The sequence below is a fragment of the Chelmon rostratus genome, chromosome 7, assembly GCF_017976325.1.
Source record: "Chelmon rostratus isolate fCheRos1 chromosome 7, fCheRos1.pri, whole genome shotgun sequence".
In the NCBI taxonomy this organism is placed as follows: Eukaryota; Metazoa; Chordata; class Actinopteri; order Chaetodontiformes; family Chaetodontidae; genus Chelmon; species Chelmon rostratus.
The window spans coordinates 14,304,644-14,332,335 of record NC_055664.1 but is presented as its reverse complement, the minus strand read 5'-3'; the positions used below and the strand labels follow the sequence as shown (position 1 = coordinate 14,332,335).

The window sequence follows — 27,692 nt, the reverse complement described above, 5'->3', positions numbered from 1 at the left end:
TTAACAAAACTCAAAACCCATCTAAGCATATTATCTAAACCCTTCATGTAGAACTTGTCAAAGACATAAACAATCTAGCAACTAAAGCTGTTTTATTGCCAGTCTGCAGCCCAGAGAGCAAACAAGTAAACGTCTAATTCTCTCTGTGCTGCTTCATCCTTTTTCAGCAGGTTACATCTAAATGATCTGTCAACAAACACAAATTTATTCACATGTAGTTTTGTGGGCGTGCATGCAGACATGCATTTGCTACTGCCTGTTTTTATCGGTACAAATGCAAATGTGAAATGCTTTACTATTATATTAAGAGAACAATTAGCAATGTTTTGTACCTAATTCTGTCAAAACAATGCTGATGATAACCCAACGCACAGAACACAGCGCTCAAACCACATTAATCTTGTGTGAGAGTATCTGTGCGAGTTGTAATAATATTGGGCTCTGGTGTCACAAGGTTGTCAGGCACAAGGGGTATGATGGCTGCATGATATCGCCTATCCATGAAACGTGCTGTCATCATTAGCTCAACAGTGCACAGCGCAACATACAGCCTTAATCTTCACGTGTCATCGCTTTGTCATCAGGAGGAACAACTGTCACTGACACCTTTTTTTTTTTTTTTGTGTTGCCATGTGCAAATATCAGATATTGTAGAAACTGGCATTTTTGAAATAATTGATCTTCATCTGGGGGTTTAACATAAATATATTGATATAAAATAGTTTTCAAAGAGGCTTTTGATAGAAAAAAACAGAATTATGATTAAAAAGGAGAGAAAAATGTCAGACATGACAGTTATAATATGAAAAGAACATTATGATCAAGTGGTGGAGCCGGGGTTCAATAAAAGACAAGCTTGTGTGATGAACAGGAATGACCTTTATTATCTATGATGCTATGATTTCAGCTGCTTTGTTAAAAAATGCCTTATGAGACCAATAATTCCCCTAAAGCAGAATGCATCTGCAGCTGGATACTCTTGATCGCAGCTGGTTCAAAGGGCAACGCCTTGAAGAGGGATATCATCTCTGGAGCCATGATGAGAACTTTGATGAGGTGGAGGCAAAGGGGACATTTCATTGGTCTAATGTCACTGTCCTGGAACCAAGTGCAAAAAACACACCACAACATTTGATTTCCTGTCTCTGTTGGTTGATCAGAGTATAATCTCCTAATTAAATATAATTATTAATTAACCTATCCAGTAATAAAATCAGTTAAAATCAGACAAATCTTTGCTAGCTGCAACACTCAAGTAATGCTTATACAAAATGCATCGCTATTTATAATCCAGTCACACACATTACTTTTAAAAATGGGCAACTATGAATAAATAGTCCTTTGATTTGTGGTGCTCTAAGTGCATTTTAATGCTAATAATCCTTGTACTTTTACTTAAGTGACAATTTGAATGCAGGACAGGACATATTTTTTTTCACTGGGGTATTGCCACTTTTACTGAAGTTAAAGATCCAAGTAGTTCTTCCACCACTGATGATCAGTGAAAGGAACTATTGATCATCAGTCCCACCAGTGGGGATCCAGCCCAGGACAGCGCCTGATTCAGCACCATGGACAGCGGCCATGACAACTGGAGCTCCAAGATGAAGTATATTGGACAAAACGACGCATAGCAAGACCATGATAAAAAGGGATGAGTGACTAGGCTTACTAAAGATGCTTTCAAGTGCAACACTGATTTCAAATAAATTGGGACGCTGTGTAAAACATTAAAAATAAAAAATAAAAAAATAAATCATTTGCAACCAATAACAGTTTTACAGTGTTTTTTGAGTCCATGTATTAATCTCCTTTATACACTCATGTGTTCACAAAGTGTTGAACCTCGCTCCATCCTAGCTTGTGAACGACTGAGCCATTCCAGGATGCCCCTTTTTATGATACTATCACCTGTTACCAATCAACCTGTTTACCTGTGGAATAATCCAAACAGGTGTTTTTGGAGCATTCCACAACTTTCCCAGTGTTTTGTTTCTCCCATCTCAACTTGTTTGAAATGTGTTGCTTGTATCAAATTCAGAAAAAGCAGATATTTATAAAAAAACAATTAAGCTGATGAGGTCAAAGATTAGAAATGCTGTCCAACTTTTTTTGGAATCAGGGTTGTGTGAGAATGTCCTCAACATGCTTATGAATGTAAGAAATTACCCACCTACGAAGGAGCTGAACGAGCACGACATTCGCTTATAAAAGCACTATTTTCAGGTTTTGTGTTGCTATTTTGCCATATAAACCCAGGGCTAAACTAGCCCGCATGCTAGCATGAGTGTCTGACTTTAGCTTCTCTTTTCTCACCCTGATGTATGTTTACTGTGCTGCATCATGCCATGGCCTGTCGCACACAGTCCTTTCTATCCAGATGTATGTCTACCCCACTGAGCTGTGACCTTCACTCAATGGCATCTCAAGGCGTGCCTTGCGTTTCACCTTTGCACATTGTCATAGATATGAATACAGAACATGCCAGCATGTATGGTGGCAAAGGTAAATAACTTAATAGATTTCCCACCCTAGACCTCAGATAAATAGAGAGAATCTAAATATTCTATTGAAGCTGAGAAGCATGACAGCCATGTAATTCCCTAAGCTGCCTCTGAAAGCCATAATATTCATATTTCTTCATAGCAATAAAACCATATTACCATATGAAGGCCATAGGATAATATTATTATCAGCCAGCTCTGTGTGTGTGCCTCTCCAGTGGCAGGGATCAGTTCAAAGCACAGCCCAAAGCATGAGTGCATGTGTGTGTGAGAGAAAAAGATAGTGTGTGCATGTGTGTAATGCGTGTCTGTGCCTGTGTGTGTGTGTGTGTGTGTGTGTTTGTATCTGTGACTGAGTGTGTGTGTGATCACTTCCCTGAAGCGACAGCTGCACGCCGAGTTCCTGAATGGAGAAAGCTCCTCTGTGATGACTACCAAGTGGCACACATGACTCCCCAACCTCTTTTCTCCTCTCCTTTCTCTCCCTTTCTCCTTTCCTCTCCCTTATCTTTTGCGCTCCGCTTTATTTCCCCCTCGTCAGTCATTGTATGCTGATTGGCTTCTTATTTCCCCGTGTTTCTGTTGTCCTCTCCTCATCTGCGCCTCCTCTCCTCGACTTATTTCTGCCCCATCGGTTCTGCTGCTCCCATCCCTTTTTCTCTTCTATTATTACAACCCAATCACCATAATCACAGAATCAGAAATGCTCGCTGCTGCTCCCTGCGAAATGAGACGCGTCTGTCACAGCCAAACTCGCATAAAACCTTGAATAAGAGCAAAAGAGAGAGAGAGGAAGGAAGGCAGGAAAGACAGAAGAATGGATGGAAGAAGGCATAAAAAGGAATCAAGCAAGGGGAAAAAGAGAAAGAAGAGAAGAATGAAAAGTGACTAATGAAGAAACCATTAAGGAGAGGCAGAGAGCATTAGAATGAAGAGAGACCTGATGAAAAGAAAAGGCCTATATTTAGTAGTGTTTCAGATTGGGAAGTGTTTGATGTCAGAGCCCCATTAGCTACAGCAGTGAGTATTTGGAGAGATCTTGCTGTGTGGGGGTGTGTATGAGCGAGACAGATGGGATAGATGGAGGGAAGAGGGAAAACGTTGTAAGCATGGCCCCTTGGCTTGTCAACTTGAGGCCACTGTATCAGGAGCCTGCTCCTGGCAGGTTCTCACACCACGTCGCCCATATTTGCTGTCTTTACCACGTCTGAGCCTTTATTAAAACCGACACGCTAACATCTCGTTGTCAGCTTTTTAAAGTTTAACATTTGCTCAAGGTCGACTTGACTAACTTGACTGTCGACTTGTTCCAGCATATCAAACGGCTGACGATCAAACAGCTTCTAGATCCTCACATTCCCTTGGCAGCCCTGGTCTTGCTTACAGTGCAGTCATGTTGATATTGTTACGGTCTTTGTCGCTGGTTTGCAGTTCCCCTCTGCTCTAATTATCTCTTTGCTATGTGTCCTAACATCAGTGGAAAAGGACTAGAAGTGACTGCAACCTTTGTGGTGTGTCAACCCCCCTCTCTGTCACTGTGGTGGCTAATAAAAGCACGATGAGTAAAATGCATTTATTACAAAAAACCCTACACATGCTGTCGTAGGTGGGAGGCAGCAGAGGAGCGCTACGATGTGACAGAAATATGTTTCAGAATTTTACCTAAAATATGCAGAACGTTATAATGAAAACACATCTGCTGACATTACAAAAGTATCACATCAAAGCAGCGTAATGAAAGCGAGCGAGAGGCCAAAAGAGCGCAAATATTATTTGCCTGCTTTTGAAATGTGAAATCATTCTAAACTGAAGCTTCGGCAGGCAAAAACAGAGACAGACGGAAGGTTGGACCAGACGAAACAACGGCCAGAGCTTTATGTTAAATACTGCAGGTATAAAAATAGAATTATTGATGTTTAGAGCTGACAATTGTATCACATGATGCTGGTGAGAGTGAGACAGAGGCTGTTATGATGGACAGAAAGGTGACGGGAAGTCACTGCATCTCTCTATCGGAGGAGAAAAACCAGAATGATGTAACGCAGATGGCCTCAATTAGACATGAGATGAGAGACATGTACAGAAGAAAGAGGGAGTGACAGATCTATATATTCACTATCATACTAAAAGACGGAGAGAGGAAGCGAAAGAGACGATTGGTATTAGAGAAGAGACAGCAGCAGGGATGAGTGTTTGTCAGTGTGTGTGTGTGTGTGTGTGTGTGTGGTTAGCATTACAGTAAACCAGAGGCCGTGGTTAGTGTTACAGTGGAGTGCAGCGCGACAAGCATTGATGCACTGAGTTAGCCGCCGCAATCACCTCATTATCTACCGTACTGACAGACAGAGGGCAGAGCGTTAGACAGACGATACGGAGCGGGATAGAGAGAAGGGACGCAGACAGGGAAAGAAACAGGAAGACACAAAAGGAGAAGCAGACCAATAGATTGAAAGAAAGAATTGGTGACAGAACGAAACAAGCGAGAAAGAGAAATAAACAGACGGAGGAGAGGAGAGCGAAGGAGTCGTGTAACAAAAGAGCCATTAGCAAATGTCTGTTTCCCTTCCCTGCTCAGATCTCTGAAAGACAGCATCTGCGTGTGTGTGTATGTGTGCGTGTGTGTGTGCGCGTGTGGCTCAGATCCCAGAGGTGTATCAGATCCACGTCGGAGATGAGGTTTTGTCTGGGCAGCTGTGTGTATGTGCGCTCGTGTACATATGTGAGTGTGTGTGTTTGTTTGTGCCACTGTGCCTGTGTGTGTGTGTGTGTGTGCGTGCGTGCAGGGCAGCCTGCTTTGCTCGGCGAGCTGGAGAAAGATCTGGATGATGGCGGGAGCTTCTTATCAACATGATTCGACATTTACGTTGATGTGACGATTTGCCACGGCATCACAGAATCACAATGCAAGCCACGCGGCCGCCGATGCAATACGAGTCGTATGTTTGAGACGAGGAACACGACAACAGCAGAATCATTTTTTCTGACCTCACAGCTGTTGCCTTGAATTTCCACTTTTCAGAGTAAGTCATCGGCAGTCCCAACTTTTAGAACGCTGCCTCGAGAGTCTTCCTCCAGAAAAATTTGAATATCTACTGTATGCTATTCGTTTGCAGCGGCGCTTGCCAAAATCCTTGTTTTCCTGGCTGACAGCGTGCAAGTCTTCCCTCAAATTTGACCAGAAAAGACTGCCAACAAAGGGGGCATTCGACTGTGAAATTATCGCCCCTTCTGAGCCAGTTTGCTAATGTTTGCATTACTTTCTGCTACATGTAAAGTATTTCTTCTTTTGGCGCCTTCCTCATGTTCCCCTTTAAGCTCATATTAATTGGTTTGCCCTCGCGTGCGCGCCACGCGCTCAGATACGTTTGCCTTTACGGGATTTCTTAATTTGGGTACCTTATGAAATGTTAATGCGACAACCCGCAACCTGCAGCCATGTTCAAGCGTCTTGGCGATTGAGGAAAGCAGAAGGAATGGTTTAGTGGGCGAGGGCTCGCTGCCAATTCAAAGTCTGCCAAACAAATTTTATTATAACCATGAAGTCATTATATTATACTGTAGAAATCTATATTCAACCTTTCACGCCAAGCAGAGCGGTGTCAGAACTGTGTTAAACCCACGCTGAAAGCAAGGTCGCATTTCCAGGTTGGATAACGCTTGTTAACCCATTCACTGCAACCTGAAGCATAGAATCTGCGTTGGCCTACATGCAGAATGTGTCTATTCAAGGGATCGCACAATGAAACGAAATCAGTGTGGTTGCAGAGCGCCAGGTAAGGCTGAGGAGAAGCATTCATAGCAGAGAGGTTGTGCAAGACATTTAAAATAATATGAAATCTATGGTCCAACACTGTTTCTGGGGCTGCTGCTGCTCTGGCAAGGAGAGGAACCAACACACATTTTTCCCATTGATTTGAAAAGGTGAGCAACACACCTCATACGATAATAATACTGATCCCCGCTGAGAAAGTGTGCGCCGCCTCATGCTCCTCCACAGGAAGGTCAGGGTCAGCTACAGAACAGCACCGCTGGAGCCGACGGGGATTCGCTTTCCTGTTTGAGGACACTTTGGCGGGGCGGACCCTTCGCTGGCGCAGTTTTTTTTTTTTTTTTTACCCCTGCTCCTCCAGGTCCAAGTGTTTGACGACTGAACGCTGAACAGATCATCAGCCCGATAGATCAAAAGACGCAGATCAAAGATTCATGGCGGGGTTCAGCAGGAGCTCAGAGATTTGCTTTGACTTGCCTCAGTGCCTAGATGTTCCCACTGCAGTGCCACATAAAACCATCAGCGATTCACTCAATTCCCAGCATAAATGTGGGCTTAAACAGACGTAAGGACTGTTAGCTCACTGAAAACCAGACTTGAAATGAGCCTGATTTAGCAAACGAGCATTTTCAAGGTCAAAGAGCGAACTTTGAGGCTTAGTAATGATCTCGTGTTGTCAGAGTAACTATAGCACAGTACATCGGCAGTACTGAAGAACTCTCCTGTGCAAGTTGTTAAAAGCTGTGCCATAACAGGCTAATTTACCACAAAAAATGTAGAATAAAAGTGAGTCGTGGCCACTGCGGCACTGTGCTGCTTCACTGCAGACAGCGTTTGTCGGGCTCTTAAGGTTGCTCAGTTTATAAAACACGCATTTTGCTTTAAATTCGTTTTTCAATGACTTCTTTGATGCAGTGTTTTTCATGAGAGCTGTAAACAGCCCGCTGCACAATTCCCACAGATGTGAGCTTTGGCATGATAAGAGAGCAAAAAATGCTTTCACCCATGTGATGAGGGACTCTGGAGAGAGCCTGGATGCACTTCGGGGGTTCCCCAAATTATGAGGGAAGTTAAAATTAGACAAATGGTTGTATTTATTTCATTAAAATTGAGTTTAATGGACCCATGGCAAAGCTTCTCCCTCTGAGTTAGAGCGCCTGTGAATTAAAGCAGCGAATGTTGTTTTTTATGATAATACAAGGACACTTGCAACGAGTATCTTGGACAAAAATAAACTTTGGACCACCACACTGTGACTGCACTCTTTATGCAACACCATAGTGCCATCTCTCTCTCTCTCTCTCTCTCTCTCTGAATATATCTCTCTCCCCCACAATCACCCCCTCTGACGGCAACACTCCAGATTCATTACTTGCGAGATCTCCAGACCAATCTTGCACTTTCTCACAGCCCCCATACTCACACTCTCACTACACCCCCACAACCATAACACACACACACACACACACACACACACACACACACACACACACACACACACACACACACACACACTTCCCACCTCCTCACTGTTACCATCCATGTGTCATTGGCTGTTGCTAAGTTACAGGCCCCCACCAAGTTTTTGTGCGGCCAATAAAAGCTTTGCCTTCACCACTGCTTTTGACAGATACCCCATTCTGCTGGAGCACTTTGTTTTTGCTTTAGCTTTATCTCTTTTCGTTGCTTTGCCTTGCCCTGCTATCCGCCTGTCTGTTCACTCGCTTTCATGCTTTTCCTTTCCCTCCATGCATTCCAGGAGCAGAACACAAAGAGGTGTTTTTATTGATGAAGGGTGTAGATCAGGTGTAGTTTTGCTTCAGTGACAGCTGACATATTGTTGATGTGAAAGCGGAAGCTGTACAGATTTGTTTCACCATTAATCACCACGGCATTATACATGGATTAAGCCGCAGCGCAGCTTTGTACACTTATAGCCTCACACACGGGTGCATATGCACACACACGCATGCCCTTAAACGAACACACTTGTGTGAACTTTGAGTGCGCGTGTCCGTGTGAGCGTGTATGTACAGTACAGTATGTCTGTGCGTATGCAGCAGATGGATGATGCTGCTTTCGAGGTCGTTAATAACCCAGTGTTCTCGCTAGGGCAGACTGCAGAAATAGATGGCGCATACACACACACACGCGCTCGCAATGCAAGCGGCTGTTCTCTTGTGCACACAAAAACGTAGACACATGAGCAAGCACTTCTGTACAACGTCTAGCAAGCACTTATAGACAAACACTTCTATCTAGCAAAGACTGGAGTGCATGTTCATGCAACCATACAGAGATTTATGCATATGCGCACAAAATGTATGCATTGGACACACAAAGGTTTCAGGGTTCATGGACCCAGCTGCATGTGAGCGTATTCGAAGATTCAAAGAGGCAAATATGTTTAGCTTTCTGTAAGCACATATGGACGTACGCACATGAACACATTCATGATTTTGCACAGATACGACAAATTATACACATAAGACACTCTGCAGTGGTTCTGCGAGGAAGCTGACAGGGTGATCCATCTCCATTGTGAGGTGCAGTGTACTCTGGGAAGGCAGGCTGGACACAGCATAAGTGAGGGGCCAGAAATACACACACACACACACAAATTGGCACAGCATGTAACGTGCAAATATACAAGACACCACAGCATGAACACACACACACACACACACACACACACACACACACACACACACACACACACACACACACACACACAAAGACATGGATGAATTGCTGGTGCTGAGTGCAAAGACCACATCAGAGGATTATTCCCAATTATAATCTAATGAATGATGGTGCACAGAACCAGGTTGAAGGTGATGTAGCAACAATATATCAACTATAGCCAAAAGTGCACTAAATCTACTTAATGGCCATATCTGATTTCTTGTGTGCTAAATTTAAAAAAATGTAAAAATTTAAAAGCAAAGCATCCGCGTTCATACCGAAGTGTTGCTGGTTTTAAACGCATTCACATTCCTGTAATATTCCAGCAAGACAAAACACTGCTGGGTGTAAAAATCACACATCTGCAAAAGCAATTATCCCTCACAGTCGGATCTGATTTCATATGCAAAAACCAATATTGTCACCGACAGACACACAACCAACTTCGAGTCTTCAAACACCTCCAGTAAAAGGTTGCATGTGGAGGTGCTCACCATTGTTGTCATTTGGTATTTTGCTCACTGGATAAGCGAACACTGATACTGTCAGAATAACAATAGTTTCAGGGCTATGTTTTAGATTCTATGACAGTGTACATGTTGCATCAATTTACATGACATAGTATGTTCCTGATACATACAGAATGTCATTTTTATGCAACTAGTGTGCTGCTTCAGTGGGAGTGAGCCTGGCTGATTGTGAGATCAAAGGTTGCCAGTTCAAGTACAATTTATGACCGGAGGCCTTTAAAGGAAATTAGATTCTTTTGAAATTCATGAAGACATAGCATCACATAGCCAGGACTTGGATGGAGGCAATAAGGGCTGCCATTGTTAAGGTATCCTTCAATGGGCAATTAAGAAGAAAATGAGATGACATTTGCTTTCTCGGAGGTTAAAACCATGCCCTGCCTTGTTAAAGACAGAGATAGCAAACTTGGGGGCAGGATCTGAACTCATTTCTCTAACTCGAGATATCATTTTGAGAAATGATTCCCATAATCCCTTCGGTCTGGGGTATTAGCAGAGCATGTGGGTCAAGTCACCAGGTGGCTGAGGGTGTCTTCCACAGGAGGAAGTCTGAGGTGAACTCTGTGCAGCAGCTCAAATTAAATAAATGCTAAGCCTACATCTTGAGTACTTCCACGTTGTTAAATGATCACACATTCTAGTCTACTGTCCTCCTCCCTCTCACCTTGTTATCCTCTCACTCCCCTGATCTTTCTTCCTTCACTCTTCCTTTTCTACTATTTTCCGAGTTGTGCTGTTTTCTGTGATCGTTTCTTTCGCTCTGCCTCTTCCTCGTCTGCTCCAAGCTTATTTACGTGTGTGTCTTTAGCGATTTGCGTCGGTAATTGCTTCAGACGACTGCTCATCTGTTCGAGTGTGTCTGACCACTGCTAAATTCTGCCTTTTGATCTCCATTCTTTAATGTGAACGCTGTAAACATTGTTGTCGTCTTTTTGTTTTCCATTACCCTGTGAATGCATTATGTATGCAGTGAAATAAAGGAGCTTTAGCTGGCTTTTGGGTACTTTGATCACACGTTGCTCTTTCTGACTGAAGAGCAAAGACTTAATCAGAAGAAGGTCCGCTTTAATTGAGAGGTGACTCGAGCCCATTGCTTCTTCAAACAGGGTAAGCACTGCAGCACTGCAGGCTGCTATATTTGCAATAAACACATTAGCAAAGACACCTCTTGTTTCCACTGATTGGAAGTGAAACAATGAAGAAAAATAGACTATGAGGAAACAGAATTAGGGGCTGTTTTTAATCCTCACAGGTAGAGTCAATATTTCCTGTGAAGGACATTTTCTCCTTTAGAAAACAGACATGTGGGGTGTTTTTGCAGCATGTGTTGCTAATTACTGCTTTCTTCATAGCCGTCCCATTTAAAGAGTTGCACTGTTGTCATTTCCCCCACAGCAATGCTACCTATAGCTGGGCTTGAAGTGCTTTGTGTATCTCTTCCCATACCTAATGACCATTCTCTTCAAAAGAGTATTTTCACCACACAGAGCTCGGTAGCATCCCAGTCTGCTACAATATCTGCCCTGAACACATTGAAAAATACTCTGCCTGGGAGAAGCTGATTGATTCACAAATGCAAAGCAGAGATCATACTGTCAAGCAAAACAAAGAGACTGTCAGTGTGTGTTTGTGTCTTACTTTGCAAAAACATAAAAACATAAACATTTGTCACTGCTGGAGACATCCCCAATGTTGTTCTGACAGCTTTTACAGTCACTTGTAGAAAATGATTATCAATGCGGAGCTCTCCAGTGTAATTACAGCAAAATGATGCTGGATGCGTTTTCCCTGTTTCTTGTGACTTTCAGACATAAATAAACATTATACCAAAATTTAATGACCTGACATTTAGCACAATGAGCCTCAAAATGCATTAGAAAATTGATTTTGATGACACTTTTGCTGTTCGCGGATGGCGGCGGTCTGGCATTTGGTGGGCGAATGGAATGTGCGGTCTGATTTACCAGCTCAGCTTGATGGTTCTGCTCTGTTTTCCTCTATACTGCAAACCTGGGAGCTTTGTCAGGACTGAGCTACTTGTCATTTCTTTGTGTTTAATAGTTTTTTGAATTGAATCAAAATGATGCATGGATGTAGTATGCTAAATAGAAATGTTCTCGGATTCTAGTCCCTGGAATTGCTTTTGCATATGATTGGAATGACATGGTCTGTCAGGCATCAGCACGGTTTAACATCGTTTAGCAAACTGTATGTTGATGAAGCTAGAAGTGCTGAAGAGGCACAGCCTGCCTACTTCACTCTTTAACTACTTTTTAACTACTTCCATCCTTCTCAACAGCAGGAAGATCCCTTCCTCCCACCCACAAGGTGGGCAGTTCTACATATGGGTACCAAATGGATTAAAAGTGTTGCTGATTTATGGGCTGTAACTAGGTTTGTCAGTGGGAGGCTCATCTGTGTTTGCCCAAATGGGTACTGAGTGTGTTCTGTTTTGGTTTAATATAAAGCCACCGAGACAGCATACCGTATAATGAGTGCATGTATTGGCCCATGATATTTGGCCAACATGGGTGCTGTTTGGGTTTTATGTTGGCCAAAGAAAAGTTTAACACGGCAGTGAGCTCTGTGAAGGATTTGTGTTTGCCACAGTGTGAGTTATATTAATGCCTTACATGACCCACGTTGTTTTGCCCATACTGTATGTCACCCACATGTGCAAAGGGACTCTGGGTAAAAATGCTCATTCTAAGCCACACACAAAACCCTCATGGCTTTACCAATCAGGGCTGTAGATAAGACCGCTGAATATGAATCCAAGCTTAAATGCAGTAGATTCAGAGTTGAGATCAAGGCCAAGTCATACCCCTGTAGATAGCTGTGTGGGGCAGCTGTGGCTCAGGAGGTAGAGTGGACTAATGAGAAGGTCAGTGGTTTGAGCCCCGGGGGCCTCCGGTCTACACATTGAAGGGTCTTTGGCCGAGATACTGAACACGAGTGTGTGTGTGAATGGGTGATCATAGAATCATCAGGGGGTACTTTTAATAGAAAGTGGTGTGTCGCTCCTGGCGAGCAGGACAGCAACTGACATGGCAGGCTCTGCAATCAGTGTGTGATTGAATGTGTGTGTGAATGGGTGAATGTGCCATGTGTAGACTTTAAAAGAACTGTATAAATCCAGTCCATTTGCCATTTCTACACGAGGCTGCCACGATTTAAGTCCTCTCTCAAGCCCAGCTTAAACTTTGATTTAAAGGAACGGTGTGTAGGATTTAGTGGCATCTAGCAGTGAGGCTGCTCCCCCGAATACCCCTCCTCTCACCCTCCCCTTTGTTATACACCTCTAGAGCCAGTGTTCGATTTGTCTGTTCTGGGCTACTGTTGAAACATGGTGGTGAAACGTGGAGGAATGCATGGAAGAAGAGCCACTCCCTCTGTAGATATAAATAACCCATTCTAAGGTAACGAAAACACAGCTATTCTCATTTTCAGCTAACCAAGCACTAATGAATGGACCTTTCACCAGTACCGCTCTGGCATTGATCCAACTCGATCAGAACAATCAATCTGATATAACTAGAAAATGCAGCAAAACATTAAAAAAACCTAACTTCACAGTCATGTCACCTCCCTTCGTGTAGTCATTCATGGAATCTCTTGGACTATGTTGGGTCTGAAAGAAACTTAGAAGCAGAACTTTTGATTTGCTCTGTCGTCTAAATGTCTAATGATGAAGTCTGGAGGGCTTCCGGGATGCCTTCCTTATGATTCATCTTTTGAATCACATTTTTTTCCAGCAGTACAGACTGTCAGTATGGGGGTGTCTAAGACAGCAAGTCACTATCACAACCGATTCAAACCAGCTGGAGTTGTATTGAGTTGGGACAGAACTGTCAAGCTCTAACCTGCACCACAGACATTTAAACGGTTAGCCGAGCATTAGACTGTCATTCATTACCAACAACTGTAATGGCCCAATCTGACTGATAACGAGGGCACGCAGCTTGGATCTGTTTTCTCTTGTGCTTTTAGCTCTCCATAGCTGAACAAGCAAGGCAGTGAGTAATGGTGGGTGACTGATCGTTGTCGTCTTCACTGAATTACACATTGCCTAAAAAACACACGTGATCTGGATGTGTGGGAGAACCAAGTTGGAGGGGGGGGGGGGTGGCTGAGAGCGAAGAAATTGAGAAGCAAAATGACTTGGGTTGAAGGAAAATCCATTAGTTACAGAGAGTGATGGACAGCTATAGACTAACTCATAAAAAGTGAAGTGAAGGAGGGCGGGGGAGGAGTGACCAGGAGCAAATCATATATACAATGAGAGGAGTGAGAAACTGCCAGCAAATGACATTACATTGTTTGTATAACGGGATGTGTTCACATGGGTATAAAAACAGGAATGATGGAGTGAGTAAAGAGAGGAGGCCTGGAGTATGATTGAGAAAACAACAGGTGAATGATGCGTTGTACGAGGGGAATGAGATGGAGAGGTATGGCGGCGGGGTGGGGAATAATCAAGTGCAATGGACAGAAATATATTCAGCGACATGGAATGGGTAATGGAAAGGCTGATCGAAGAGCTGAATCGTCCGTGTGCATGTGAGTTACAGCTAGTCATTGTTTCTGCTCTGCGTTTTACATTGTGGGAGGATGCAGAACGTGAAGCATCAAATTACACCTATTTTTAGCAGGCTCACAGGATTGCACATTCATTTTGTTTGTTTGTATGCATTTGGCAGATTCACTGGATAATGCACAGGGAAATCTAAGATTAAGAGAGAAAGCACGGAGCAACATTGAGCGTTTTTAGTAGGTTGTCATCCTTTGATAAAAAATGTTCCTGTTCTGAGAGGTTTGGGAGTATCAAGGCAGGCGCAGAATCGAGGAGTAGTAGAGTACACGGGCCTCCTATTGAGTACAAGTTCAATGCTATTGATTAGCTAGGTAGTCAAACTGGGCAGGCTAATGTACTGCAGCCCACTGGTCCACACACATATCACACCAAGGGTTCTGACTCGTGTTCAAAGGTTCGTATTTAGCCGCCTGTTAAAGTGTGACAGGTAGAAGTTGATCCTCAGTGACTTTGGTGAGACCAGATGGTGTAAAGACAACACAAACTGCATTTGTGCAGCCCAGGCGAATTAATTAGTCTTAACATACAAATGTTGATCAGAAGCCAGGTTCAGTTAGTGTAGGCATCCACCAGTTTTTGAGTCATATCTGCATTCACTCAAGAGAATCCTCTTGAAAGTTGTTAAAAAACACACACCCGTTGTTTAAATTAAGCTGGTCAGACACTCTTTATTAGAAGTCTCTATTCTTGGCTTGTGTAGCTTGTGCTCTGCAACAGTTGTTGACTGCAATGCAGGGTGACGAACCATGAAAATTTAATGGGTTCAACAAGGAGAGCAGGTGGAAAGAATTCCACGTCGATGATCCTCTGTGATTACCAGGCCTCGCTCATTTGTATGGGACGCACATCACGAGGGATGGAGAAGCTTTTGTGATGGTCGCAAAAGTTTGGATTTTAAAAAATATATATATTTTGGGTATGACAGTGGCATGAAAATGTCAGGTTAAATTTCATGTTGTCCTGAATGATGCTTACTCATGCAAACCATGAGTATAGTGAGAGGCCAATGAGCTCAGGCCAAAAAATGTCAAAAAACAATCAATAAAATAAAAGCACACATAAATACTGTGGTCTAGTATTTTGCACGCTACCTTGACTTTTTTTTTCACTTGATTAACTAATTAATTACTAAGATTGCATTTAATTAGTTGCAGCTGTGTCTAAATGCAATAAAAAGGTCAATATTGCCAAACTGGGAGTAAAACAGGCTCTATTTAAGGTTTAATAGGAAGGCATAAAGGGCCTGCTACTGACCATATTCATACTGTTTACAATCCACAAATAGTTTACTGACCACTATGACATTTCATCACGACAGTTACGAGCTGTCATGATTCTTTTCTACCACATTGTATCATAGACCACAGTCGCATGTGTGCTCATCTTGCAACAGCCATAACTGGGTTTGACAAAGTGCGTGACTCAAAGGTAAGACTGCAGACTGAACACAAACCCGCAGCCTCATATGAGCTGAATATGGAATTAATGAATTTTAACAAGCCTTCATTCAGCGTACAAGCTGTTGTGGATGAGAGATATTAAGCTCTACTGTGCTTTGCTGTCGTTATTGCTGTAATCAGAATAAAAATGCAGCGCTACACTGCTCCCAACAGGTGGCTGCTGATGCCATAATGCAATCTTGACACCAAAATTGCAGTTTACCACTGAGTTGATGCTGCACATATATTACATCTTGCAAAAATATTAAACAGGTAGCAACGAGGAAAAGTCCCCAGTGTGCCTCAGGAAAATTGCCAGCTCACCGTGCACCCGCACGATGACAGAGCCCATTATGAGCTCACAGTATTGTGTAATTTAGTTCAGCTCCTGAGCAGTGCCGTGATCTACTTCCCTCTCTGCTCTCTCTGTCCCGACTTTATTGTGAAGCTGAAAAAGGAGGTATTTTAAGGGGAGTGCTGTGCTCAAAAGCAGTTTGGCTGAAGGATTACATGTTTAGCTCAACTGTGTAAGCAGAGATCAAAGAATTTTACGGTATATACCTACAAAAATACTCTGCTAGTGGTATTCATCTGTTTTGTTGTTTGCCTGGAAAAACACTTGCTTATACTTATAAAACTTTTTTTTTTTTTTTAGTGATTTTACTTTGCCAAACAGGAACTATGTCAATGTGGCAGTTTTAGATTAGCTCACATTACTTTTGAAAGTGTTTTTGATGTCTGTGCATCAAGGCTGAAGGCGGGTTGTTATGAAGCACAGCCCATTGCTGGTCTCCTCAGCTACAGAGCTTTGTTTAACAAGTTGTTAGCAGGCCAGCCAGTGCACCATGCTACCAAAGATAGAATCTCAAAATGTTTATTATTCCTGAACAGAGCAATTGAGCACATTTTACATCTATTAGGGAAATTGGACTACTAAATTGCAAGATGTTGCTTATAGTCTGATCTGCATCACTTGTGACAGCGGTGCCACAATTGACAAATGCTTAAATGAAAGGCATTGATAAACTAAGCTAAGAACCTCTCATTTTCTTGACAGTGCTTTAGCTTTACATATTCAAAAATTCTTATAAGTGGAAATGGTTTATCTTGTTTGTGGCGGAGCAGGTCTGCAGGTCCGTGATTCAGCCATGTTTTTTTTTTTTTTTATTTCTTGCCCACTGCCTTGTCTTGAGTGACTATCTACTCTCTTCATTGCTCTTTTCCTTCTGTGTTCCAGTTGCCCTGTTCCCAGTGGAGGATAATGGAGCGGCTGTGGTTCTCTCTGCTGTTGCTGGCAGCAGTGTGCAGGGGACAGCCGTGTCCGAAACGCTGCATGTGCCAGAGCCTTTCTCCGTCGCTCGCTATCCTCTGCTCAAAGACAGGCCTGCTCTTTGTTCCCGCCGCCATTGACCGACGCACAGTGGAGCTACGGCTTCAAGAGAACTTCATCACAGGTAACGTGCCTGCCAGTCTGTCCTGTGGTCCATTTAAACATCATTTCCATGGTCCAATCTGTTCATCATCATCATCGACCATTGTCTCAAATGATTTCCCCCAAGGGGAAACTCTGATTCAGTGGACACAGATGTATGCAGGCTTTGATGTAGGCTGCAGCAGCTGTAGCAACACTGAAACAGCAGCTTAGTCACAGCAAAAGAGTGAGCAATGATTCGGTCACTCACAACTGCTGGAATTCAAAGAACACACGCAGTGAGTAGAGTTATGTCACATGTGAATGTACCAACATCCTATAATTGGTTGTGTATGCACAGCGTGATCGCGCTGAAAACGAATGCTGGCTGGAGTCACAATTTTTTATTTTTTTTTGTTGGCCTCTAGATGACAATAAGCCATAGTCCTCACGAGTCTGGGTAGTTCTTTTCAACTTTCATTCTTTCAAAGTTTTTTGTTTTGTGGTTCAGTCTAACAAATCTCATTCATGATTCATCTCCTCCTTATATCAAAGAGTTCTCTTGGATACTTTGAAATGTACTTATTTTTAAGAACTGAAGTGTTTCTTTATCCTTTTATTTTAATCTGGATTCCCATTAGCTCCCACCAAGGCAGCTACCTAATCTTCCCAGGCTTGACTTAAAAGAAATTCTATCCCATAGTTCACCAAAACAAAAGACACACAAGCTAAAAAAAGACTGTTTTCACCGGGTGCAGAAAGAAAATTTGATGAGCCATTAACAATATGACACAGCCGTAGTTATGTAAGTCGCATTGTTCATGCCCAAATCAGTTTCAGTTTAGCACTACACCATGCAAAACATGATTTATTTTGAGGGATACCAGATCTGCCGTCGACTGAGGTTCTGAGTGTATGCTGCCAAAAAGTTAATTTTTACAGGAATTAGTAAAAGCATACTTGGCATCGTAGGATCCAGGCTCTGAATGCTAGAGGCTAATTAGACATGGACTATCAGGCACGGTCAATCTAAATATAAAATGTGATGGTTTTCATGTGACAGCACTCAAAAGGTTGCCTTGATCATCACAGTGTGTTCTGCAAGTAAAAGCAGATTACATTTCAGTAAATTTAATCTAATACTCACTTTTTTCTTGTTTATCTTATACCTGTCCTCCCTGTCCATCTCGGAAAAAGATTTTCTAAAAACCACGCAGCATCACAAATCCAAGTCATCCACTTTCATGGGGGGTTCTTTTGTGGCCAGGGATAGATTTGTGCTTTAAAACCTATTCAGTACATGATACAATTTCCCTTAATACTCTATGTAACATATCCGGCCACTTTGAATTTATGGAGTCTATCCTTGTGTTTATTTCTCTCCCTACCAGCTGTCCGAAGAAAGGACTTTGCCAACATGACCAGCTTGCTACATCTGACCCTGTCCAGAAACACCATCAGTCAGATTCTCCCCTCAGCTTTCAGTGACCTGCGGCGACTCAGAGCCCTCCACCTGGACTCTAATAGATTAACAGTGATCAAGGTAAGACTGACGGATGAATGGCTGGATTGTTTAATGACAGAAAATGGGAATGAATAGTCAGATGAATCATCTGACAGATAAAAAGACTAAGAAGCCTCAGAACCACACAACAAAAGGTAGGAATGGGTGGTTAATGGATAATTAAACAGTAGAGCTACATTTGAAGAAATGTATAGATAACAGGATAGTAGATAGATGCGGTATATTTTTGATGATATTAATGTGTGTCACTTTTTTTTTTTATCAACCAGGATGACCATTTCAAAGGCCTGACCAACCTTCGTCACCTGATCCTGGCCAACAACCAGCTCCACTCCATATCTCCCCATGCCTTTGACGACTTCCTGTCCACACTGGAGGATCTCGACCTCAGTTACAACAACCTTGCCCAAGTGCCCTGGGACACAATCGGGCGCCTGACCAATGTCAATACGCTAAATATGGATCATAACCTCATTGAAAATGTTCCACAAGGGGTATTCACCAACCTGCACAAACTGGCGAGGTAACCAGATTGATAGCAGAAAGGATGGAGGAATAATCGATCATATGTGCAGAGATATATAAAGTATAAATGCCCCGGCTGGCTTACTGATCAAATGTATCTCTCTCTTTCTGGCTCCCCCCTCGTGTCCATCCCTCATCTTTTACCCTGTCCTTTCACAGGCTAGACATGACATCCAACAAACTGAAGAAAATTCCCCCGGACCCATTGTTCCTAAGGATCCCAGTTTATGCCAAGTCCAAAGGCTCCCCCCTCTCCTCCCTGGTGTTGAGTTTTGGTGGCAACCCCCTTCACTGTAACTGTGAACTCCTGTGGTTAAGGAGACTGACCAGAGAGGATGACCTCGAGACATGCGCCTCCCCCCCTGACCTCAGTGCCAAGTACTTCTGGACAATACCCGAGGAGGTGATATTTTGAGCTTTGCATTTGTGTCATGCAGAAAACTAATAAAAACCTTGTCTCATAACCTTGAAACCAAGACAGACCTTTAATAATTTAAATATCACAGAAACTAATTCAGATTTGGAAAAAGGAAAAACTTGTCTGAAGTATGACCTTATTATTCTTTACCCTTTAGGAGTTTATTTGCGACCCACCAGTTCTGACACGTAAGTCACCTCATACAGTGGCTATGGAAGGCCAGCCTGCGAGCCTGAAGTGCAAAGCGAATGGCGACCCAGAGCCTGAAGTCCATTGGATCAGCCCTGAAGGGAGACTTATATCTAATAGCTCAAGGTACTAGGACTCTCTCTATACAGTCTAACAGTCGTGGTTGATCTACAACAAAATACTTTTCCCTATACAACTACAGGCAAGGTGTTAATTTAGCAAATATGACTTGTCCCCTTTGCACCGTTCCACTTTCACTGATGTCAGCAACCTGGCAACCCAGTTGGCAGGTGCAAGAGAGGGGTTGCTTGAATATTCTTCCCTGAACTGCTCCAGCTCAGTACTACGTATGTCCCAATGTGCAAGCAAGTCAAAAAAGACGTCTCACACTATTTTTGCATTGGCTGTAGTGGTAGGCCGTAGGCACAACTCGTGTGGGCCAACTCTGAATCAGGATTTGAAGGTAGTTGTTGAGGTCACGCCTCTCTCAAATTTCCATCTGGTAACCTAGTTGGCATAAATGTCAGATATGTGGGTTTCTTGTCACAGTTATACATATACAACATCAGGTATACAATCATTGACAATATTTTGAAATATACTGCCACAGAGCTTTAATTCCTTTCTTGCACATGACAAAATTTTACATTTCTGTTTGCATCTGTAGATGTTTTGATCAGAAAAGGCTAGTTTATGGGTATGGGACACTGGTGAATTTTTTGAAAGTTCGGAAAGCAGTGAAGCTTACAACCAAACAGTAATAACGCTCTTCAGGCTGGCAGCCATTGCATTATTTCTGGACAGAGTCTCGACGGATGCTGAAGTTGGCATCAGAATGAGGTGTTACAGGCAGCAAAGTACAGCTGTGACTAAATGGTTTGATAAGGAGAACACTGATTAGCAATTGGCTTCTGTGTGTGACAGAGAAGGAGGGCTACTGTGACTGGGTGGTGTGAACCAGGAGAAGTTGCTTCATAAATTTAAACTGACAGAATAATGGTGGATAATTTTGCAACCAGACGTCAATGGATCTTATGTGTCCCCTGCCTTTATTGAAATGAATGGGGTGCTAAATGGCCTGGACCATTTTAATATGATATATTAAAATATAAGTATATAAGTTCTGCCCATGCCACCCCAAGTTGCAGTAAGAATTACAATGGAATTACATTACATCTGCATGTCTAGTAGCTAGCTAGCAAATTATACTTAGAGGGGACAAAATGAAGGATTAAAACAGGCATGTCCAAACTATTCCATAAAGGGCCGTGTGGCTGCAGGTTTTCGTTCCAACCAAGGAGGAGCACACCAGGCCAACCAATCAACATCAAGGGATCACTGAGTTATCAGCTAATTAAGCTGGTGTGCTCCTCCTTGGTTGGAACGAAAACCTGCAGCCACACGGCCCTTTATGGAATAGTTTGGACATGCCTGGATTAAAAGTAAAGGAATTAAAAGGAAACGTTGCTGGTTATAAACCAGATTTGTTTTATTACAGTGTCGGTAGTATATGCAAATGAACAATGCTTCACCTTCCTTCATGCTGCCTGCATCCAGAGCCTCCTGCTCATTTGTTTCACATCATCTGGTAGACCTCTGCACGCTTTAGGGCCAGGTTTTGAACTACAGACTGTCCATCCCTATTTTTTGTATGCCCGCCTCCATTCACACAAAGAGTACAGATGTTGGATAGAGACAGAGGTGGTTCACCAAACTCAGATCAAACTGTTCAGCTAGGCAGCGCTGACCAAGTATGAATCAAGTTTCTGCTACAGTACTGATTGTTTCTTGCCTCAGATGTTTTCTGAAAGATATTTTAGTGAAGTGTTTAGCTGTAAGTGCCATGCACCATCCAACTTGCAGTATGTCACCCACTAGCCAGAGTGTTTAGTGGACAGGTGCGACCCAGTGCATTTTGGTTGCTATAGGTTTTGAGCAAAAGGAAATACCACAGCCCTTTGTCTTTGTTTCATTGTATATGTTTGTTAATTTGTCATAACATCAACATTTCAGTTATTTTATTGAATGATTTATTCTATTATTACGCATCTGAATTTGTTTCAGAACATTGGTTTTCCCTAATGGAAGCCTGGAGATCAACGTAACATCTCTGAAGGATTCAGGGAACTTCACCTGCATCGCCTCCAATGCAGCAGGTGAATCCACAGGAAGGGTGGAGCTCGTTGTCACGGCAATGCCCCATCTGGCAAACAGCACAAGCCGCAGCCGAGACCCGTCCTCTGAAATTGCTCCCTCTGACATCCTAACCTCCTCCAAGGTTGCGTTGCCGAACAACGAGACTAGGGGGGCAGACCGGAGGGTCTCATTGGTGGAACTGACAGGAAACTCTGCCCTCATTAGATGGAGCAGTCAGACTCCTACATCTGGAGTCAGGATGTTCCAGGTCCAGTACAACAGCTCTGGAGATGACACACTGGTTTACAGGTCTGTCTATCTACACTATCAATTTATGATGTGTCTGTCTGCGTGATTTCATTTTCGATGACTTCTATGAATCTTTCGAGGCGTGTTAGTAAAAAGCCTCCCTGTGCCTGAATGTCTTAGCAAGTGTGAGTGTGTATGGGTGCAGTTGTGTGTAAGTTAATCGGGTGACATCAGCCGCTGGGGTGAGAACAGATGACAGATGATACAAGTGGAGATTAGCCCGTCATCCAGTCGTAAAAGTCTAATCAACTGAAATGATAAAGACATCTGTAGTGGAACAGAGCCATTGTCGGGTTCGCTGAACGCAGTGAAGCCAGGGCCAAATGTGACTATTGTAGCTGCTGAACAAGCTTTAATGCGTGTCTGTTGGTTTGCTTCAGTGCTGCATTTATGTGCCAATGCTGTTGCCACATTGACTCATTGCTGCTATTTACATGATGGCTCTATAAATATGAAATTTCTTCATGTTTTGTTGGGTTTGACTTGACAAGGACATTTCTTGACTCTTTGTCGTTATGTTGTCAGATCTGAGTGACTGGCACTGCTTAAACTGGTGGCTATAAACCGCTACACAGGGTAAAATGGAAACCACTCAATGGAGAAATATGAAAGGTCTTATTTAATAGCTCTCTAAAACAAACAGGTACTGCTACTAGACGTACCGCTTGTCTGTCAACCGGAGTTTGAATAAAATGAGAATGAACAGCAATAGAATTCCAACGGAGTTCAAGTTATTATGGTAATTTTTCTTAACAGTGGTGTGATTGCAGCCATAGATTCCTAATAATGTTATCACTGTAATGAGCCTCATTTAATGCACAGCATGTGATTCGGTAGAAAGTTCATATTGTGCTAAATCGTGTTAGTCACAGAACTACGCTACGCTCGGCATGTTAGACTTTTGTTGACCTGTGCGTGAGACTGTGCAAAAACGAAAGGACTGGCAACATGATGTCCTGAACTACACTTCCTAAAATCCTGGCGAAGCCCTGTTTAATTTCACTTCTGAGGAGTTTTCATATGTTATGGAGTTGTCATGGCAACAGGTTCAGAAAACTTCCTACATCCAGCCATGAGTGACAGTTGGCTTTAATGCGATCACAGACAAGTAGTGCCGACTGTTTATTTATTTCATTATTTCAGAGGTGCAGATGAAATGGCCAAACATTTCAATCTGTCTTCTGTGATTACAGGAGTAAATCACAAAATGTCTTGAGACCATAACTTCCCGACTGAATGTTCTGATAACCAATTTAGTTCTTCTTGGTCTTTCTACTCTTGATCAACAGCTGAAATTGTCTCTCGGGCGGAAAAGTGCTTCTTGAGAAAAGGCCCTGTGATGGAATATGTAAAATCCGTCCATGTTGACAGGAGAATCAGACAGTTCCTCATAATTTGTGAAAAGTCGACAGTTGTGAGATATGGAAATGGGGGTCTCGACTGGAAAGTGATTATGATGTTATTTCTAGGCTGGAGAGGACACGTATTTATTCAGATAGTTCAGCTAACTGTGGGAGACGAGCAGCTTTTTGAAATTCTAAACATGGCAACAGTTCTCCTACATAGCAACTGAACTGTCCAACTGCACCTGGCTGCTCAAGGTTGGATGCAGTCCGTGGACTCAGGGGCTCCGCGGATACAAAATACCCTCGTTACTGGCCAGGTGTAGGTGTGTGTGTGTGTGTGTGTGTGTGTGTGTGTGTGTGTAGACACTGATCAGTGTTTGGAGTCATGCATTGCAAAGTAATGCGTTTAAAAGTATGACCTGACCTTACGGTGGCGCAAGACAATACGGGCAATGTAAATTAGTATTTCATCACAGTGACTGTAAAGTTTCTAATACAAAGTGAATAAACCTGGGTTCATCAACTATAATAGTTTATTAACTACCGCAGCAAAGCTCGGTGAACATGTACATCCAGCATTTTGTGGTTCTTCTTTGACCAAATCCTGCTGTCTACCCAAGACAATGCAAGTGTAGCTTACAAGTAGGGATGTTACTGCCAGCCCTCTGGTGGTTTGGAGTATTAACTCCTGCCACTACAATGATAATGGGTTCCAAAGGAACACTACAGTAGTACAGCTTTGTGTACATTAACAAGAGAAATAAAGCAGACATTTGAAAGTAATGCAAGTTACTTTCCCAAGTAACCGATCACTTTAATCTGCAGAATTTGGCAAGGTAAATCAATTACTTTTGAGCCAAGTTTCTAGCAACTAACTAAGTGCTAATGCCCAGTAGCTTGCACAAGACTGATGTTAATGTACAGGACTTGAGCCTCACATTATCAAGCAGATTGTCTGGACGTTGACAACACTAATTAAACTGTATATCTCAGACCTTGAATAGACTCCCACGTAAGGCACAGTGTTCATCACATAACATAATGTCTATTAGCATCTGCATGTCATGCATACACAAACGCACATGCTCAGAGATATGGTGACAGCATTTCAGTGCTTTTTCTGCACATGTTTGCAGAATTGTTTTTCTTTATCATTTCTAATACTCGCAAGATAGTAATTGAACAAGCAACCACTTTGAACTTTTAGATAAAGAGCTGCAGGAGACACGCTGCACACGTCCTACTCCTTAGCGAGGTAACCGAGATGATTGTGTCGTGGAGCATGAAATCATATCTTTGCTGTCTTCTTCATTAAAACAATGTGAGTTTGTTTGGCTGCGCTGTAAACAGACGCACCAGATGCTCCGCTGTTTTCTGCTGCATTTCTGACAAGTGCTTCAGGAGTGTTTGCTGTAGCGCTGAACCTTACCACCAAACCAACCACGACTGAAATCTTAATAAATGAACAGCAAACCTGTAATGACTGTTTCAGTATAAACTTGAGATAAAACGCATATTAAATGGTGCTACACAATGTAAAAACGTGATGAACTTGCACAGTACGACAGGAAAACACATGGATGCATGAGCTACACTCTCGCTTAATCTTCATCTTAAATGCCTTGCCTATGTCATCGTATCACTGTCTGATCCTTCATGGTACCTAATCCACATGTGCGCCTGACGCAGTTTACATTTTCCGACAACACTGGCTGATAAATAAGACGGCAGGTCAGTAGAACGCACGTTTCTACTGATGACCTTCCATTCATGAGTGTTTTATTTGCACCGTGAAAACAATCACATCAGCTCTTCAGTGCTGTTTACCATTTGAGAGGGAACATACTTATGTCTAAGTAAAGTCGCATGAGCATGATTTGTGGTAATCTTATTTTATCACATAAGATTATGGCTGAATCATAACTCAGAGAGCATACATGGCAACATATGGCTTTGGGAGATTTACATCCATTAGGAGGTATCATCATTGCACCAACTCTGTTCTGAGTTAAAAGGAAAAAGCAAAGCAGCCGTGAGTGTGTCTCTGTGTATGTGTATACAGTTCCTCTCTTCTGTCTTGCTTTGGTCAATATCCATTAGGAGGGGTGAGGCATGGAGAGCAAAGAGGGAGGGGAGGAGAAGGGGAGAGAGGGTACAAAGTGCTGAGGGGCAGAGAAGACAGGGGAGAGAAAACAATTGGTGCCACAAGGAGAGGCCATTTGAGCTTGTCTCATTTTTTTTTTTTTAGCTCTGTATTGGTTATTTCTGATTATTTCTGTCGTTTAGCATATCTTTGAGACTGATCCACGTCACACTCTTTGAACGCATCTGAACAGAATGTGGAACAGAAATTAGACAGATTGCTTTGGGACAAGAGCGCTGCGAGGGTCTCAACATGTACATTAGAGTGGTTGCTATGGTTCCATGGATGATAGCTGAAAGACGGATGTGGGACTGAGGAGGTTTGTGCTGGCCTTTGCTTCAGACCTGCACGCTGAAGCAGCCCTTTGACAGGTGAATTTGACTGATTATTTGGTCGCTCCATTTGATCATTTTGAACACACATTCAAAGCAAAATATATCACTTCCTACTTTTATAATGCTGTAGTACAAACAACATTAAAGAGGTGGTCAGAAAACATTTAAATCTATTTTTTTCTGGTTTTTCAGTCACACAGAATGCATTCGAAGTTCATGGCATAATAACTGCCCCCCCTCAACTAAATAAATGACTTCTGCCAGAGCATCCAGATCACAGCGTCCTCTGATCTATACACTGCCCTTGGTGTCCATTTTATTTAAGCAGGCTGCTCAATTTAGAACCATTTCCACTTCAGAAATATGACCAACGGTCCGGAGAGTTCAGAGCATACAGAGGGCTCCCTGACACAGTCTCAAAATCCCCTGACTACTTACGATCAATGCCATTACAGCTCCAAGGGTGCGTTAGCCTATGCATTTAAGTGTACGTACTTGGAAACCATCGGTTGGCAGTGAATTAGTTAACCCTCTGTCTGAGACATGCTCCTCAAGTCCCCCTGACTAATAAAATCAATGCCTTGTCAAGCATGTGCACACGTGCACATGTGCACACTGGACCAGCTGGCAGCTGTGTGTTAGCTAAAAATGTCAGTTTTAGAGCTATCAGTGGTAAGTGAGCTCAGCAGGAGGCTTCTCTAACCGTCTCTCGTGTCGTGTTTGTGTGTGTGTTATTTGCAGTGAGACTACACAGTAACCTCCATGGCTCCTCTTCACCTCAAACACAATACATACGGTCGCATATTTGCTTTACTTTACAAATACAGAAAGTAACAAGACATAAGTCATTGTGCACAGAGTGTGTGTTTTGTAGCAGTCGATAAAAATGCCCAGCATTGTGCGAGCCCTTTTGAAGGTAATATTCACGTTCTTTATAATCAATGGCTTTTTCTTTCAATGCCAAACTAAGTCCTGCTTGTATGAATGGAAGTGTGAATTGTTGTGCAAGATTCTGGCCACTGTAGCAAAGGTATAAATCCCTCTGAGTTTCCCTCTGAAAGTGTGCCCCCTGAAGCGTGTTGCAGAAACGCTGAGGCAGTGCTATAAGCAGCAGGCAGTGGATGTCATAATCCCCGTCCACTTTTCAGCGACAGTTTCCTCACTTTGACATATAGGGTCTTTAATGGTCCAGGTCAGACTCAACCAGCAGATGGTGGAACTGATAAAGCCTCTTAGGAATTAAGTGGAAAAACATTTTTAATTCTACCTCAGTGCACCGGATCGTTTAATTTGGATTCGATATTTTACTGCCTGGATGAATGAGATGTATAGTTTCTTATTTCCCCTCTCTTTTGCCTCTTATTTTTTTCTTGCTAATCACACTTAGCTGGTACATTTTGGTTTTTAAGATGTGTCACTGTTAATGTGCTGTATGTATTCCTTCAATGGGCATTTCAGGAGAGACAGTGACTGTGCTTACAGCTTTATAGAGCGAACATAATAATTACCTGATTGCAATGGATTTTTTATTTTCTCATAAAGCTTCACTGGTGATTGCGTAAAGGACAGCTGGCAAACACAAAGACCAATATGCAGTGTTTCATTCATGATTTACCGAGAGTGAGAGACTGTTTCCCTTATTGCGTTTGACTCATTATGCACAGTAGGCTGTTGTTTAACCTCGTGTCAGTTAGCATGTCGATGCTGCTGATTGAGCTTTTGGGACCAGGGAGAATTCGGTTTTAAACATACTGATCTGTCATCAGTCAGAGGTCAAGGAGGATCAGTAGCTCAGATTTGATCAACAGGCCTCACTGTGCACCGCACATTAGCC

General features: G+C 42.7%; 1 protein-coding gene across 1 annotated transcript in view; it reads left to right on the top strand.

Moving 5' to 3' along the window:
- The first annotated feature begins 16,782 nt into the window (after positions 1-16,782).
- zgc:172282 (leucine-rich repeat and fibronectin type III domain-containing protein 1-like protein) overlaps positions 16,783-27,692 on the top strand; it is a 53,460-nt gene continuing 42,550 nt past the window's right edge. Inside the window, exons 1-6 of the mRNA XM_041940762.1 lie at positions 16,783-16,975; positions 18,324-18,475; positions 18,727-18,980; positions 19,142-19,385; positions 19,558-19,715; positions 21,654-22,034. Coding sequence (XP_041796696.1) covers positions 16,783-16,975; positions 18,324-18,475; positions 18,727-18,980; positions 19,142-19,385; positions 19,558-19,715; positions 21,654-22,034 — 1,382 coding nt within the window. The remainder of the gene's footprint in view (positions 16,976-18,323; positions 18,476-18,726; positions 18,981-19,141; positions 19,386-19,557; positions 19,716-21,653; positions 22,035-27,692) is intronic.